Source organism: Lissotriton vulgaris, unplaced genomic scaffold (genome assembly GCF_964263255.1).
Source record: "Lissotriton vulgaris unplaced genomic scaffold, aLisVul1.2 SCAFFOLD_314, whole genome shotgun sequence".
NCBI classification, from domain to species: domain Eukaryota; kingdom Metazoa; phylum Chordata; class Amphibia; order Caudata; family Salamandridae; genus Lissotriton; species Lissotriton vulgaris.
In genome coordinates, this window is record NW_028252733.1 from 1394542 (window position 1) to 1408083 (window position 13542).

The following is a 13542-nucleotide window of genomic DNA, read 5'->3' on the forward strand; positions in this document are numbered from 1 at the left end:
GGTTGGTAAACGGTTGGGACCAATAGGCTCCTTCCCTGGGGTGGGTACACCACCTTTTATTCCACTCTCCAGTGGGAGGGGGGCATATGCTAATGCACCTGTACCTTCACCACTGGTATAGTGCACCCTGCCAGAGGGGTGAATGATCTATACCAGGGCAGTCGGTGCCATGTCAGCTCTTCACTTTGTTCTGCACCAAAACATTCAGCCTGCGAAGGCAGTGTGTGTGTGTGTGCAGAGATACAGGGCCTCTACGGGTGGCACAATAAGTGCTACAACCCTTATAGGTCTTCCCTGGTCACAGTGCCTTGGGTACCTGTGGTACCATTTACCAGGGGCTGACCTGTGGCCAGAGATGCCAATTGGGTTAGTTTTGGGGAAAGAACACAGGCACTGAGAACTTGATTGGCAGGGACCCAGGGCACATCAAGTGAAAGTGCATCAGTAGTCTGGCAAAAAAAGTATGGGGGGATACTGCAACAGAAACCCACTTTCCTACAATTCTTGATCATCTTTTCTCCCGCTTGACACCAAACCCTGTTTGTACACAAGGTGTTGTAACTCATCGGAAGGGTTTGGTTTCCCTGTAGCTAGACGGTATCTTCTTTAGCGACTTCCAGGGGTCTGATACAGGATGCCTTATTGTGTTTAGAGAGAGAGTTGTCATCCAGGTGCCTAACATAGATAATCGAGCAGGTAGGTAAAAGTGGGCATCCAGAATCCTGAAGGTGCCACACTTGATCACTCCCAGAATAGTTCTCGGAAGGGTACTCCAAGAGTGAGGCAAATGTTACCACCTGATTGTACATTTGTAGACAACCATCTTCTATAAAGAGCCTAACCATTGCTAAGATCTCTCTGGTTAATGTGCATTTGGAAATACAGTACCACATAGATTTGCAATTCCTGCCCTGAGGCCACCTCCCTTTGATATGTTTGTGTGTCTACCCAGTTACCCAAATCCCAGACATGCCCTATCTCTCCTTTTTATCCCAGAGCGACTAGAGTATGTTCTGGGTATTACTTAACAGCATTCTACATGGCAAGGATGTTTCACTATTCTTCTGGGGGACGACAGTACCTTAAAGTCCAAAAGGAACGTCTCCTGGTCACTCAACAAGAAATCATTAGATATACTTTTGAAACAAACTATGAAAGATTCTTTTTTTGACTGTTTATTGATTTTTTTCAAGCGAGTCGCTTTGCAGCCATTTCTAGAGTATGCGACTCTAGAACTTATTCAAGCTTCATAGCTATTTTATGTAAGTAACAATTTTTAAAGGTATAACTGATAGGCCTACTCTCCTTTGAAGGCTTTGTAAGCAATCCTCAGTGAGACAAACTACTCTTCATTTCATGATCATATACCCATGGATTGGTACTGTTCCTATTTGAAAAACCTAGATTGTAAATATGTAAATACACTTGTAAAACTGCTGAGTGATGGACGTAACTTTTTTTTACTTCAGAATACTGGGATCTAATGAATGCATCCGAGAAATATGACAAGCTGCCTGAAATCTGGGAGGGTCACAATATTGCTGATTACATAGATCCATTAATTATGAAGGTGAGTTGCACATCTCTCTTTATAACATATATACATATTTCTCTGTATATCTTATATAATTCGCATCTACTGGATGTTTTTTTAAATTTTGTTCAGAACAACACAGAAGGAAGTGTACAGCAATGTTCATGTACAGATTCCTAATCTGTCTGGATGAGTGAGTGGCCCCTGTCTAAAGGGATAAGTGAGTCAGACAGGGAGGGTCAAAAGAACAGATTTATTTTGAGAAAGAATCCAATTGTTAAGGTGTCGCTCGTGTTGGGCCTATCCACGCCGTGAGGCCCACACCTCATGGAAAGTACGCCATTTAAGAAATGCCCCTGGTGTGGAGCAAAGTTTTCACGCAGTGACCACTACGAGCTCTGCAATCTGTGCTTATCGCCAGAACACGTCGAATCCAGCTGTACAGCCTGCACGTCTTTAGATCCAAGAAAACCATCAGGGATCGGAGGGCCAGTCGACACGACATGTAGAGATGAGCTCCGGAACAGGTGGATATCTTCGACGAGAAGGTTCAGCTCGATCCCGAAGAAGATTCAGATGATCTCCAGATCGTATCAGAGGCAGACGATCCAGATGACTCCATACCATCGGGTCAGCGCATGAGTACTACTGCCCCTGCACCACACACAGCACCCAGAACGAAGGCAGCGGTCAACACTCTGCCTCCTGGGCCCAGTCGCGTACCGAAAAACCACTTTGGCAGCCCCGCCATCGAGCCCGGCTCCAAAGAAGATAACCAAGCCTTCTGGTACCTCGGTACCCAGCAAACGGCATGTGCCGATACCACCAGCTCCCTCGGCACTGAAAGCAAGCGAAGTCTCGGCTCCGAAACCGTCACCTTCTAAAGACAAGGGTACGAAGCCAGCGTCCGACGCCTCGAAGCCGGCGAGACCAGCTTCCATTCCGACCGAAACCAAAAAGGCCTGATTCTGATGCGCCCAAGCCCTCGAAAGAGCCCACGACACCGAAAACAACACTCTCGGTGTCAAACTACGCCAAAAGACATTGTAACACCTCTTAAGGCTAAAGACAGACAGCAACCTCGTCCGGCACCGAAAAAATCGGCGCTGACAAAAGTTCCTCAAACAGAAGAACTTTTCCAGCCAGATCCTCTGCAAAAGACGATCTACATCGACCCTAAGACAGGTCAGGTGGCCACCATACCACATATGAAGAGGAAGACAGATGAACCATCCTCTCCTGTGGTTCCTGCCAAGAAGGACTCTGCCACATCCCTTATGCACCCTTCTTCACCTTTACTTCCTTCTCCTTCATCTCCTGCTCCTCTTAACAACTCACCACAGATTTCTCCTTCACATTCTCCTCTTTTATCACTACACTCACCTCAAAATGATGATGAGTATAGTTTAGGAGGAGGGATAGACCCAGGTGAGCCTTTCCCATACCCTGCAGGTGACAGTCTGGGAGTACCCAAACCCACAGGATGTGCCAGACATTCCTGACCCACAGTCATACCCATCAAAGCCTTCTCCCCAGAAGATAACATTGGATTTGTGCACCTATTAAACAGAGCTGCCATTTTCCACGGGGTCACCATGCACTATGACGAGGCAGAGGAAGATTTCCTATTAGATACATTCGAACAGACAGAGATCTGTTCAAATTCTCCCTATGATTAAAGGGGTCATCAAACATGCTCCAGAAATTTTTAAAGACCCTGTACGTATTAGGATTTTAAACCCTAGGATTGAGAAAAAATATAGGCCTGCACCTGCAGATCCAGCCTACATTAAAGGCCAACTACCATTGGATTCCCTAGTCGTCTCCAATGCTAGGAAAAGGGCAAACTCTCAAACTTCAGGTGAGGCACCTCCGCCTGATAAAGAATCCAAGGTCATAGATGCCTCCGGCAAAAGAATAGCCGCACAAGCTACCAACATATGGCGCATAGCTTATACACAAGCCCTCCTTTCCAGATATGATGGGGCTCATTATGACCAGCTCGAAAAACTGCTAGACCATCTACCTGACCAATATAAGGCACACACAAATGATCTTATACAAGAAGGGAAACTCAATTCTAATGCCTCTATCAAGTGCGCACTAGACGTTCTAGATACTGCATCTAGAGCTGTAAATACCAGTTTAGTACTTAGAAGGCATGCGTGGCTACGCATTTCAGGATTTAAACAAGAAGTCCAAACTACTATTTTAAATCAACCATTCAATCAAAAGTAATTGTTTGGACCAGAGGTAGACACAGCACTGGAAAAAATGAAGGATACGGACACTGCTAAATCTATGGGAGCTTTACAGTCCACACAAACTAGAGGTTCCTTCCGTCGCTCCTTCTACAGAGGGGGCTCCAAACAAACAGGTACAGACAGCACAACATCCTTCAACTCCAACACACAAACATCCTCTAACAAGGGATATTTTAGAGGAGGATATAGAGGGAATAACAACAAGGGAAGATGTCGAGGTAACAACAGTAATCGAACCTCTTCCACTACAAAACAGTAACTTCCCTCTGCTCCTCCAACAGCATTCTACTCCTGTGGGGGGCACATTAACACAATCCCTGCCTGTCTGGAACTCCATCACAACAGACAAGTGTGTAAGGCAGATTATCCAGTATGGCTACTGCCTGGAACTTACAGCAACCCCTCCATACATACCACCCAAGCAGCGTCCAATGTCTACAGAACACCTTACTTTGCTCAAACACGAAGTTCTGTCACTTCTACAAAATGACGCAATACAAATAGTTCCTTTACAAGAACAAGGAACAGGGGTTTACTCGCTGTATTTTCTAATTCCCAAGAAGGACGGGACACTAAGACTAATTCTCGACCTCGGGCCCCTCAATTATTACATACAATCAGATAATTTTCATATGATCACTTTACAACAAGTGCTCCCACTGCCGCAACAAGGCGATTTCCTTATGACACTAGACCTAAAGGACGCCTGCTTCCACATTCCTATACATCCTGCTCACAGAAAGTATCTAAGGTTTGTACTGGAAGGACTACATTATCAGTTCAAAGTCCTTCCATTCGGAGTGACAACGGCACCACGAGTATTCATAAAGTGCCTAGCAGTGGTAGCAGCACATCTCAGAAGGCAACAAATACATGTCTTCCCTTATCTAGACGACGGGCTCATAAAAGCCAAGTCATTCAATCAGTGTGTCCAACACACACATCAGACAATTCAAACGTTGCACGACTTAGTGTTCACCATCAACTATACCAAGTCGCACTTGCAACCCTCTCACATACATCAGTATCTAGGGGCTACAATAAACACGTCTACAGCTCTAGCGTATCCCAGTCCAGCAAGGATACAGAGCATTCAAGCCTTAGTCACACTTTTTCAACAGCAACAATCTCTGCAAGCCAGAGTGTTCATGAGACTAATAGGCATGATGGCATCTTACATCTTCATAGTACCACATACAAGACTGCAAATGCGCCTGTTACAAGAAGGTCTAGCACAACAGTGAAACCAGGCTCAAGGTCAACTAACAGACCTCGTGTTGGTAGACAGCCGCACACATTGCTCTCTGCAGTGGTAGAACACCAAAAACTTGACAAAGGGGCGGCCGTTCCTCAAGCCTGTTCCACAGCTAGTGCTTCCAGCAGACGCATCCCTCACAGGATGGGGAGCTCATCTCCTACACCATACAACTCAAGGACAATGGAACAGTCAACAACGATTGCTCCATATCAATCATCTAGAGCTGCTAGCAATATTCTTAGCACTCAAAACATTCCAAGTACAGAACAAAGCTGTCTTAATCCGGACGGACAACATGACAGCCATGTATTACATACAAAAATGGGGGGGGGGGGGAACACTCTACAACTGTCCCAACTCACACAGAGCATTTGGAGATGGGCCATTCCACAAAACATATATCTGTTAGCAGAGCACCTTCCAGGAGTACACAATCAGATTACATTTCTGTTGAGTCGGTAGACACAACAAATTCACAAATGGGAACTACATCTCCAGGTTCTTCAGCCATTCTTTCACCAGTGGGGTCATCCAGACATAGATCTGTTCGCCACACACGTAAAAGCAAAATGCCCACCCTTCGCCGCCAGGTTTCCACACCCGCTGTCCAAGGGCAATGCGATATGGATGAACTGGTCAGGCAGATTTGCGTATGCTTTTCCGCCCATACCACTAATACCATTGGTAGTACGCAAGCTCAGACAACAGTCTCTAAAACTGATCCTGGTAGCTCCCACATGGGCACGGCAACTGTGGTTCACCACACTGCTAGAACTATCTCTAGTCCCACACCAAAAGCTACGACTGACTCCATCCCTACTCACGCAGAACCATGGAGACATCAGACACCCAGACCCAAATCAACTGAATTTGGCGAACTGGCTCCTGAAGTCTTAGAGTTTGGTTATCCTAACCTACTACCAGACTGTATGAACATCATTAAAGAGGCCAGAAGACCTACTACCAGAGCTTGTTATGCTGCTAAATGGAAAAGATGTGCCGTTTACTGCAACAATAATCAAATTGATCTCCTGGATTCTTCTATCCAAAATATCATTTTCTACCTTCTACATTTACAAAGGTGTAACTTGGCATATTCATCCATATTCCAGCACCTTGCAGCAATTGTGACATACTTACAGAACAGACATCTGTCTCTTTTTAGAGTACCTGCAATTAAAGCATTTATGGAAGGATTAAAGAGAATCATTCCACCCAGGTTGCCACCTTCTCCAGTGTGGAACCTAAATGTTGTTCTTACAAGCCTCATGGGACCCCCTTTTGAGCCTTTACATAAATGTGAACTGCAATTCCTCGTTTGGAAAACAGCTTTCCTTATTGCTATTACCTCTCTTAGAAGAGTAAGTGAGATACAAGCATTCACACTACAAGAACCATTTTACAACAAGCATTCACACTACAAGAACCATTTTACAACTACATCGTAACAAAGTGGTTTTAAGAACTAATCCAAAATTCCTTCCAAAAGTCATAACTACTTTTCATTTAAACCAATCTGTAGAGTTACCTGTGTTTTTCCAAAACCCAGACTCTACTATATAGATAGAACCAAGTATTTTCGAAAAACAAAACAACTATTTGTGTATTTCTCTCCACCTCACAAAGGCAACCCCATCTCTAAAGGTGGGATTGCAAGGTGGATTTTAAAATGTATACAAATATGCTATCAAAAAGCAAAACTTACATTAACATTTCCTCCTAGAGCGCACTCCACATGCAAACTAGGAGCTTCTATGGCTTTCTTAGGAAACATCCCCCTAGAGGACATATGCAAGGCAGCAACATGGTCTACTACACACTCCTTCACTAAACACTACTGTGTTGATGTGCAAGCCAAGCAGCAAGCTGCAGTAGGCCAAGCTGTCCTTAAAACGACTGCAACGGATACAGGTGACCACCGCTAGGGGAGACACTGCTGCACAATCGATGCTAAGTGTACAATCTGCAGCTCATATGCCTCGAGCGGAAAATGCTACTTACCAGTATGCATCTGTTCTTGGCATGTAGAGCTGCAGTGTTGTACACGCCCTCCCGCCTCCCCGAGACCTGTATCTGTTCCAGTTTTATCTTACTTGGATGCACACGCATGGACCTCTTTTTCTGTACTTCTACTAACTCCATCATTTCCCATCATGGCGAAAAACAATCTAAGGATGGAGCCGATGCCCATGCGCTCTATCGTCCAAGGGAGGAGTCTCCTATCACGTGACTACAAAGACTTCTTCCAAGACGACAACAACATGCAATCATCTGAGCCCACCACCAGGTGGCGATCTAATGCTAAGTGTACAACTCTGCAGCTCTACATGCCAAGAACAGATGCATACTGGTAAGTAGCATTTTCCATCTTGCTGCCAGAAAAATGGCATTTTTGTGTAGACAGCATGGATTCAGCATAATATCCTACGCAGACGGCACCCAACTCATCCTCTCCCCGCAAGGGAACCCAACACCACCAGACTCTCCTTCCAGGAAGGAATGAAAGACGTTGCATCCTGGACGAGCAGCAGCTGTCTGAAGCTCATCTCGGAGAAGACCGAATCCCTCATCCTCAGACCCACCCGCTCACATGGGACAACACCTGGTGGCCCACTTCCCTCTGCAACACCCCCACGGACCACACTCTGAACCTCGGCATCATAGTAGACTCCTCCCTCACCATGACCCGACAGATCAACGCTGTCTCCTCCATGTGCTTCAACACCCTCTGCATCCTTTGCAAGACTTTGAAGTGGATTTGCCTGCCACCCGAATCCAGAAAGACCTTCACTCGCGTACTCCTAACAAGCAGACTGGACTACGGAAACACCCTCCACGCCGGAATCTACAAATCCCTCCTCTGGAAACTCCAGACCATCCAGAACAACGTGGCCATGCTCGTCCATGGCATTCCACGACATGAACACATCACCCAGCACCTACAGGACCTCCACTGGCTCCCGTTGAGAAGAGAGTAACCTTCAAGCTACTTCGCCCATGCCTACAAATCCCTCCACAACATCTCAGCCGTGCAAAATCTAGATGCGTGAGAAAACAAATGTTTTAAAGAAGTCATTGAAATTGATGCTTTTGAAAATGTGTGCTTTCATTTTGGAAGTGACCAAGTTTAATTGAATGGCATAACTTTTTTTTAATGAAAGAAAAAAACTTTTCTTTTTATGTATTGTTGTTTGTTACAAGCATTGTTTATTTTTTTTCTCCCTCTTTAATTAATTCCCCTCCGTCTTTTATCTTGGCCTTACAAGTAGCATATCTTTCTAAAATATTTTGAAATAAGTGTCATAAATCTCTCACTAATTTTATTACTCTTCACTGTAAAAGTAAACTCTGATCCTGTTGTACTCCTTCCTCTGCCTCACTTTATACTTCTCATCACTTCTCCTTAAGTGCTTTTCACCTTGCACTCATCCGATTCTTGCTACCCTACACCCATAGTATGTTTTTGGTTAATTTAACATTTTCTTGAATTGCTCCACTCTTGCATCACATTGAATTCTATTATTGGCTTGAGTTTGTTGACCTTAATAATAAACCACATTCCATCGCTTTAAATATTGTTACTGTGGTAATATTTTAAATGAATCATAAATGCCTACTTGTCTTTAAGTATTTTGACTATTTAAGTCCGTTGTTGTAATAACTGTATCTGTTGTTCTTTATCTTTGAAGAAATTGGAAGAGTTGGAAAAGGAAGAGGAGCTGAAAGAAGCTGCAGGGGAGTATGACAGTGAATCAGAAAGTGAAGATGATGAAATGACGGAAATTAGACAGCTTGCTCAGCAAATTCGTGAAAAGAAGAAACTGAAAATATTAGAATCAAAGGAAAAAGACAAACAAGGTCCAAGGTTGCCAAGAACAGCTAAAAGAGTAAGTGAGCTGTAGTTTCCTTTAAAATCTAAAGTACATTATTTAGTTGCTTGACCAGAAATTGTGTTTTCTTGTGGCTCTTAAGAGCTGACTTCCTTCGTACTATCTGTGTATTTCTGTGTCCATGTTAATGTTTGCCTAAGCTACAAATGTGTTTACTCTGTCAGACCTAATTAATCTGTTTGTATCTGTAGTCGAATGTGAAATCCAAAATTGAAATGATCCTGATGAGTAAATAGTTTTTTTGGGTTTTATTTTGTGGTGACATCAAGGCTCAGGTAGCACAAGGATGAAAATTGGCTCCTTAGTGTTTTTGGACAGCCCTGTTCCTATAACAAAATGTCCCTCTTTGAGGTGTGCTCCCCATCCACCCTCCATTAAAAAGAAAGGGCCCTTTTTTCCATATCCGAGGTGAATATATGCAGTAGCATTTGCTCCTGTTTAATATGCATCTGAATGACAAAGAAATCACTTAAGAGGGTTGATGAAGCAGACCCCTTTACTATGGGTAGGAAAAGCAGCACTGAGCTGAGTTTGATGGGTAATAGATACTCAATTTAATGGCATATAAAAGCAAGGCACCTGTTCACACATCATTGTGCACCACACCTAATTCTGTGCTCCTTAACCATCTCGTGACATGAGAGAGAGATGCTCATCTGAACTGTAGATGAAAACTAGTCAAAGACTTAGGAAAATAAGGTTGAAGATTGTCTGCTTGGGCACACATGCTGCTTTTGAAAAGAGGCAATGGTGCTTTTCAGAAAATACATGGTAGTAGTTGGGGTAATGTGTCATTTGATCTCTGGAATATAGCATATTTGGCACTTAGCAGCAGCACCTGTAGGGCGCCAAGTAGAAAAACAAATGTTCTATGTGCGAGAAAGTATCCTTAGTTAAGTAGAAACAAGGTGGCAGAGAAAAGGCTAAAGGAGGAAGTGCTCACACAAGACTCCTCAAGAGTGTGTGAAGACGAATTGTAAAAGAAGTATAGCACAATTATGCCAAACAGCCACAAACCTTGATAGGTAATTATCACCTTAAAATACTTTTAAGTAGATCGTCGATAGGTAGCGAGTATTGTTACCAGTAATAGAAATGCTCTTCTGGCGCTGGCAGTCGGGTGACAGTTTGGATGCCAGTATTTGACCCTGGCTAGAGAATCAGATGACCGAGCTACATGAGAAGAGTGGCTTGGAGAAAGGTCAAGAAGGGCTAAACTGCACCTGAGATTCTTCATGTAATGAAGGGTGGAGAGGACATTCAGCTATTTTAGACTATGCACAGTCCATGCTTCACAAGATCCAGATGAAGGCTATGTCTGGGATAGGGAATGGGGCACAGAGTGGTGAGACTTGAGGAGAGCAATTAGTGGTGAACTAAGAAATATCATGGTGAAGTGGTCCAGGCAGAAGATAATCCCAACGTAAACTAGAGAGTGCTTCTGTGGAAGAACAGTCCAGATCTTCCCAGAACTCCCTAGTATTCTGTGAAATGTTCTTCATGGAAGTGTATTTCAAAGAATACACTCCAAAATGATTCCCCATGCTCAGTGTTACTATTTAGCTAACAAACAGGAAAATGTTCTTTAATTGAATATCCCCATTTGCTCTTGAGATTCAACTGTAGCATGTACTTAAACCCCCACAACAGGGGGTGAAAATTAGGCAGATCTCTACAGATTAAACTCATGAGAGATTCCCTAAGAGGGTGCTTCTAGATGAAACTGAAGACGGAAAAGCTAGGCGCGAAAAGAATGATGTTGCTCACCAGTCAAGCTACTCAGGTAAGGAACAATTTAGGATTGACAAGCCATCAGTGAGGGCTTTTTGTCATCATTTACTGCATACCAGTAGATGGAATGGCAGTGTATTGAACAAAAAAGTGTAGGGGATTGGTGTTCTTACATTTAGTTTATTAGTCATGTTAGGTGTAATATCAGTTTTGCAGCGTGAATCCTTTATGGGTTCACAAGCTATGCATTATTCCACCATATAGTGGTTGGGTCCGGAATTGTAGTTAGTGTGTGTGTGTGTGTGTGTGTGTGTGTATATATATATATATATATATATATATATATATATATATATATATATATATATATATATATAATATAGCGTCGACGTACCACCTTTGATCGCCATCTTCAGATTATTTTTTTCTGCCATTGGGTCTGGATCGATATGGAAGGACCTCCCAAGATTGGAGCAAAGAATCGCCGAAAATAAAGGAAAAACAAACGTCATTAAGACTTTTTTTCGTCTTTTAACTTTCAAGCAAAGACGAGCGGAGTTCGACGAAGGGTCGAAAAACAAGATCTTAGAGTCGTAAAATGCACATGCAGGGGGCTTCCTGTGCACGATTAAGGACAATACACTGTTCAAGTTTTGCAGGAACTGTCCCACAAGTACGCACAGAAGGATCAGCTCCCCGTTGGCAATCTGTGCCTGCCGCTGGATCATCAGAACGACACCTGTAACGCCTGTTCCGTCTTTGCCCCAAAGACGTTGACGGTGAGAGAAAGACAGCGAGGAGCCAACTACAACATGCAAGGTTAAGGGCTACCGCCTTCGCTGTGAGTCCTGGGCTTCCCTAGTGAGGAGGAAGATAACGTCGCCAAAGGGCCAGAGGGCGACTAGGACAGAGATGTTTTGGTCGAGAAGACTTCGAAGTAGGTAAGAGTCGTCGTCCTCGAAACAACTAGAAGTCTCGAAAATCAGACTCTAGACCACTAAAGGAGCCTCGGTGTCGAAGCATTCGGCGACCACAGCTGCATCCAAACAAACCTATACCGTAGGATCCTTGGATGAGGACTCCGGAACGGCAAAGGTCCTGGAAAAGACAAAAATTGCAAAAGGCAGTCTGGAAAAGGACACCTCGGCGTCAAAAAAAGAGGGGCCCAAACAAGTGTCGACGACCGGTTCGGCATCAACCAGTGATAAATCTCCACTCCAAAACACACGCGGGCGAAATAGAGAAGAGGAGGAAAAGGCTCGAAGCCGAAATGGCTAATATTTTGCAACGTATAATAGACGTTGAAAGCGTGAAGCAATTCAAGATACCGCCAAAAGCAAAAAATATGGAAGGCAAAAAGGTTGTCGAAGAATTAATTTCGCCGACAACACCTAAACCGATCGAAGAAGAAGAATCATTCTTCTTCGAAGAAGAAGTCGAGGAAGATGAACAAACATATGCCGGATCTGCGATCTCAGAGAATCAAGACCTCCAATTGCAAGATCTCAACGCTGAATCACCTGAGGAGGCTGGGGAAACATATCCTTCGAGGCCATCACCCCCAGATGAAATTGGCATGTATAATTAGGTGATTAAGAAAGCTGCTGAAGCTTATCGGGTTCAACTGGAGTAAGAAAAACCACAGTCATGTTTTTTATTAGAGACACTGATTCCTACACAATCCAGTAATCTATTCCTCCCAATGCTGCCAAGTGTACTGGACCAGGGGATGAGGCATTCAGAGAGCCTGCTGCATGCAATGCTATCACACCAAGAGCAGAAAAGAAATATAATCACTCCTCTAAGGATCCTATATACATCAGGCGATCTGTGCCAGCTGACTCTATTATTGCTTTCAACAGCAAGGAAAAGAGCAAATGTACCAACTACAGTGGGACCACCTCCAGACAAAGAAAGCAAGAGGATGGACCTGGTAGGAAGGAAGGAAGTGCAGCGAATCAATGGCGCATAGCTAATTCAAAGCATTGTTGAACAGACATGCTTCTCACCATTGGGAAGAGGTAGGAGAATTGTTAAGAAATCAACCTGAACAATTCCAAAAAAAGAGCTAGCCACCTGGTGGAAGAGGGTAAAAACATTGCAAATACATGTTTAAAATCAGCCCTAGATGCTGCTGAAACATCAAGCAGACAAATGATGATTGATATCACAAAATGAGGAAGATCACCAAAAGTATGCTGAATCGGCGATCTCGAGGAATCTAGACCTCCAATGGCAAGATCTCGCCGCCGAATCACCTGAGACTGTGGAAACATCCTTGAGGCCATCACCCCTAGATGAAATTGGCATGTATAATCAAGTATAATCAAGTGGTTAACCCCTTCGCTGCTCATGACGAGCTCAGCTCGTCATGAGGCACGTTTGAGCTGTGCTTATGACGAGCTGAGCTCGTCATGAACAATGGGGAAACATCAAAGCTCAGCATAGGAGGGGAAAACTCAAAGCAGCCAAGGTGTTAAGAAGGCAGCCGACCAGTATGGGGTGCCACTGGAGGAGGAAAAACTGCAATCTTGTTTTTTTTATTAGAGACACTAATGCCTACACAATCAAGAAACCAATTTCTTACAATGATTCCAAGCGTACTAGACCAGTGTAAAGAGGCATTCAAGGAGCCAGCTACTTGCAAGGCTACAACTCCTAGAGCGGAAAGAAGTACAAACACTTCTAAAGTCCCCATATGCATCAAGGAACAGTGCCGGCTGAATCCGTTATTACATCAACAGCAAGGAAAAGAGCAAATGTCCCAGCCACAATAGGACCACCTCCAGACAAAGAAAGCAAGAGGATTGACCTGGTAGGAAGGAAAGTGGAAAGGAGTGCGGCGAGTCAATGGCACATAGCCAA

General features: G+C 44.0%; 1 protein-coding gene across 1 annotated transcript in view; it reads left to right on the forward strand.

The window, feature by feature from the left end:
- The window catches only part of GTPBP4 (GTP binding protein 4), a 211195-nt gene that overhangs the window by 154360 nt on the left and 43293 nt on the right, over positions 1–13542 (forward strand). The window contains exons 13-14 of the mRNA XM_086951152.1: positions 1470–1570; positions 8746–8943. Of these exons, the coding sequence (XP_086807278.1) occupies positions 1470–1570; positions 8746–8943 (299 nt within the window). The remainder of the gene's footprint in view (positions 1–1469; positions 1571–8745; positions 8944–13542) is intronic.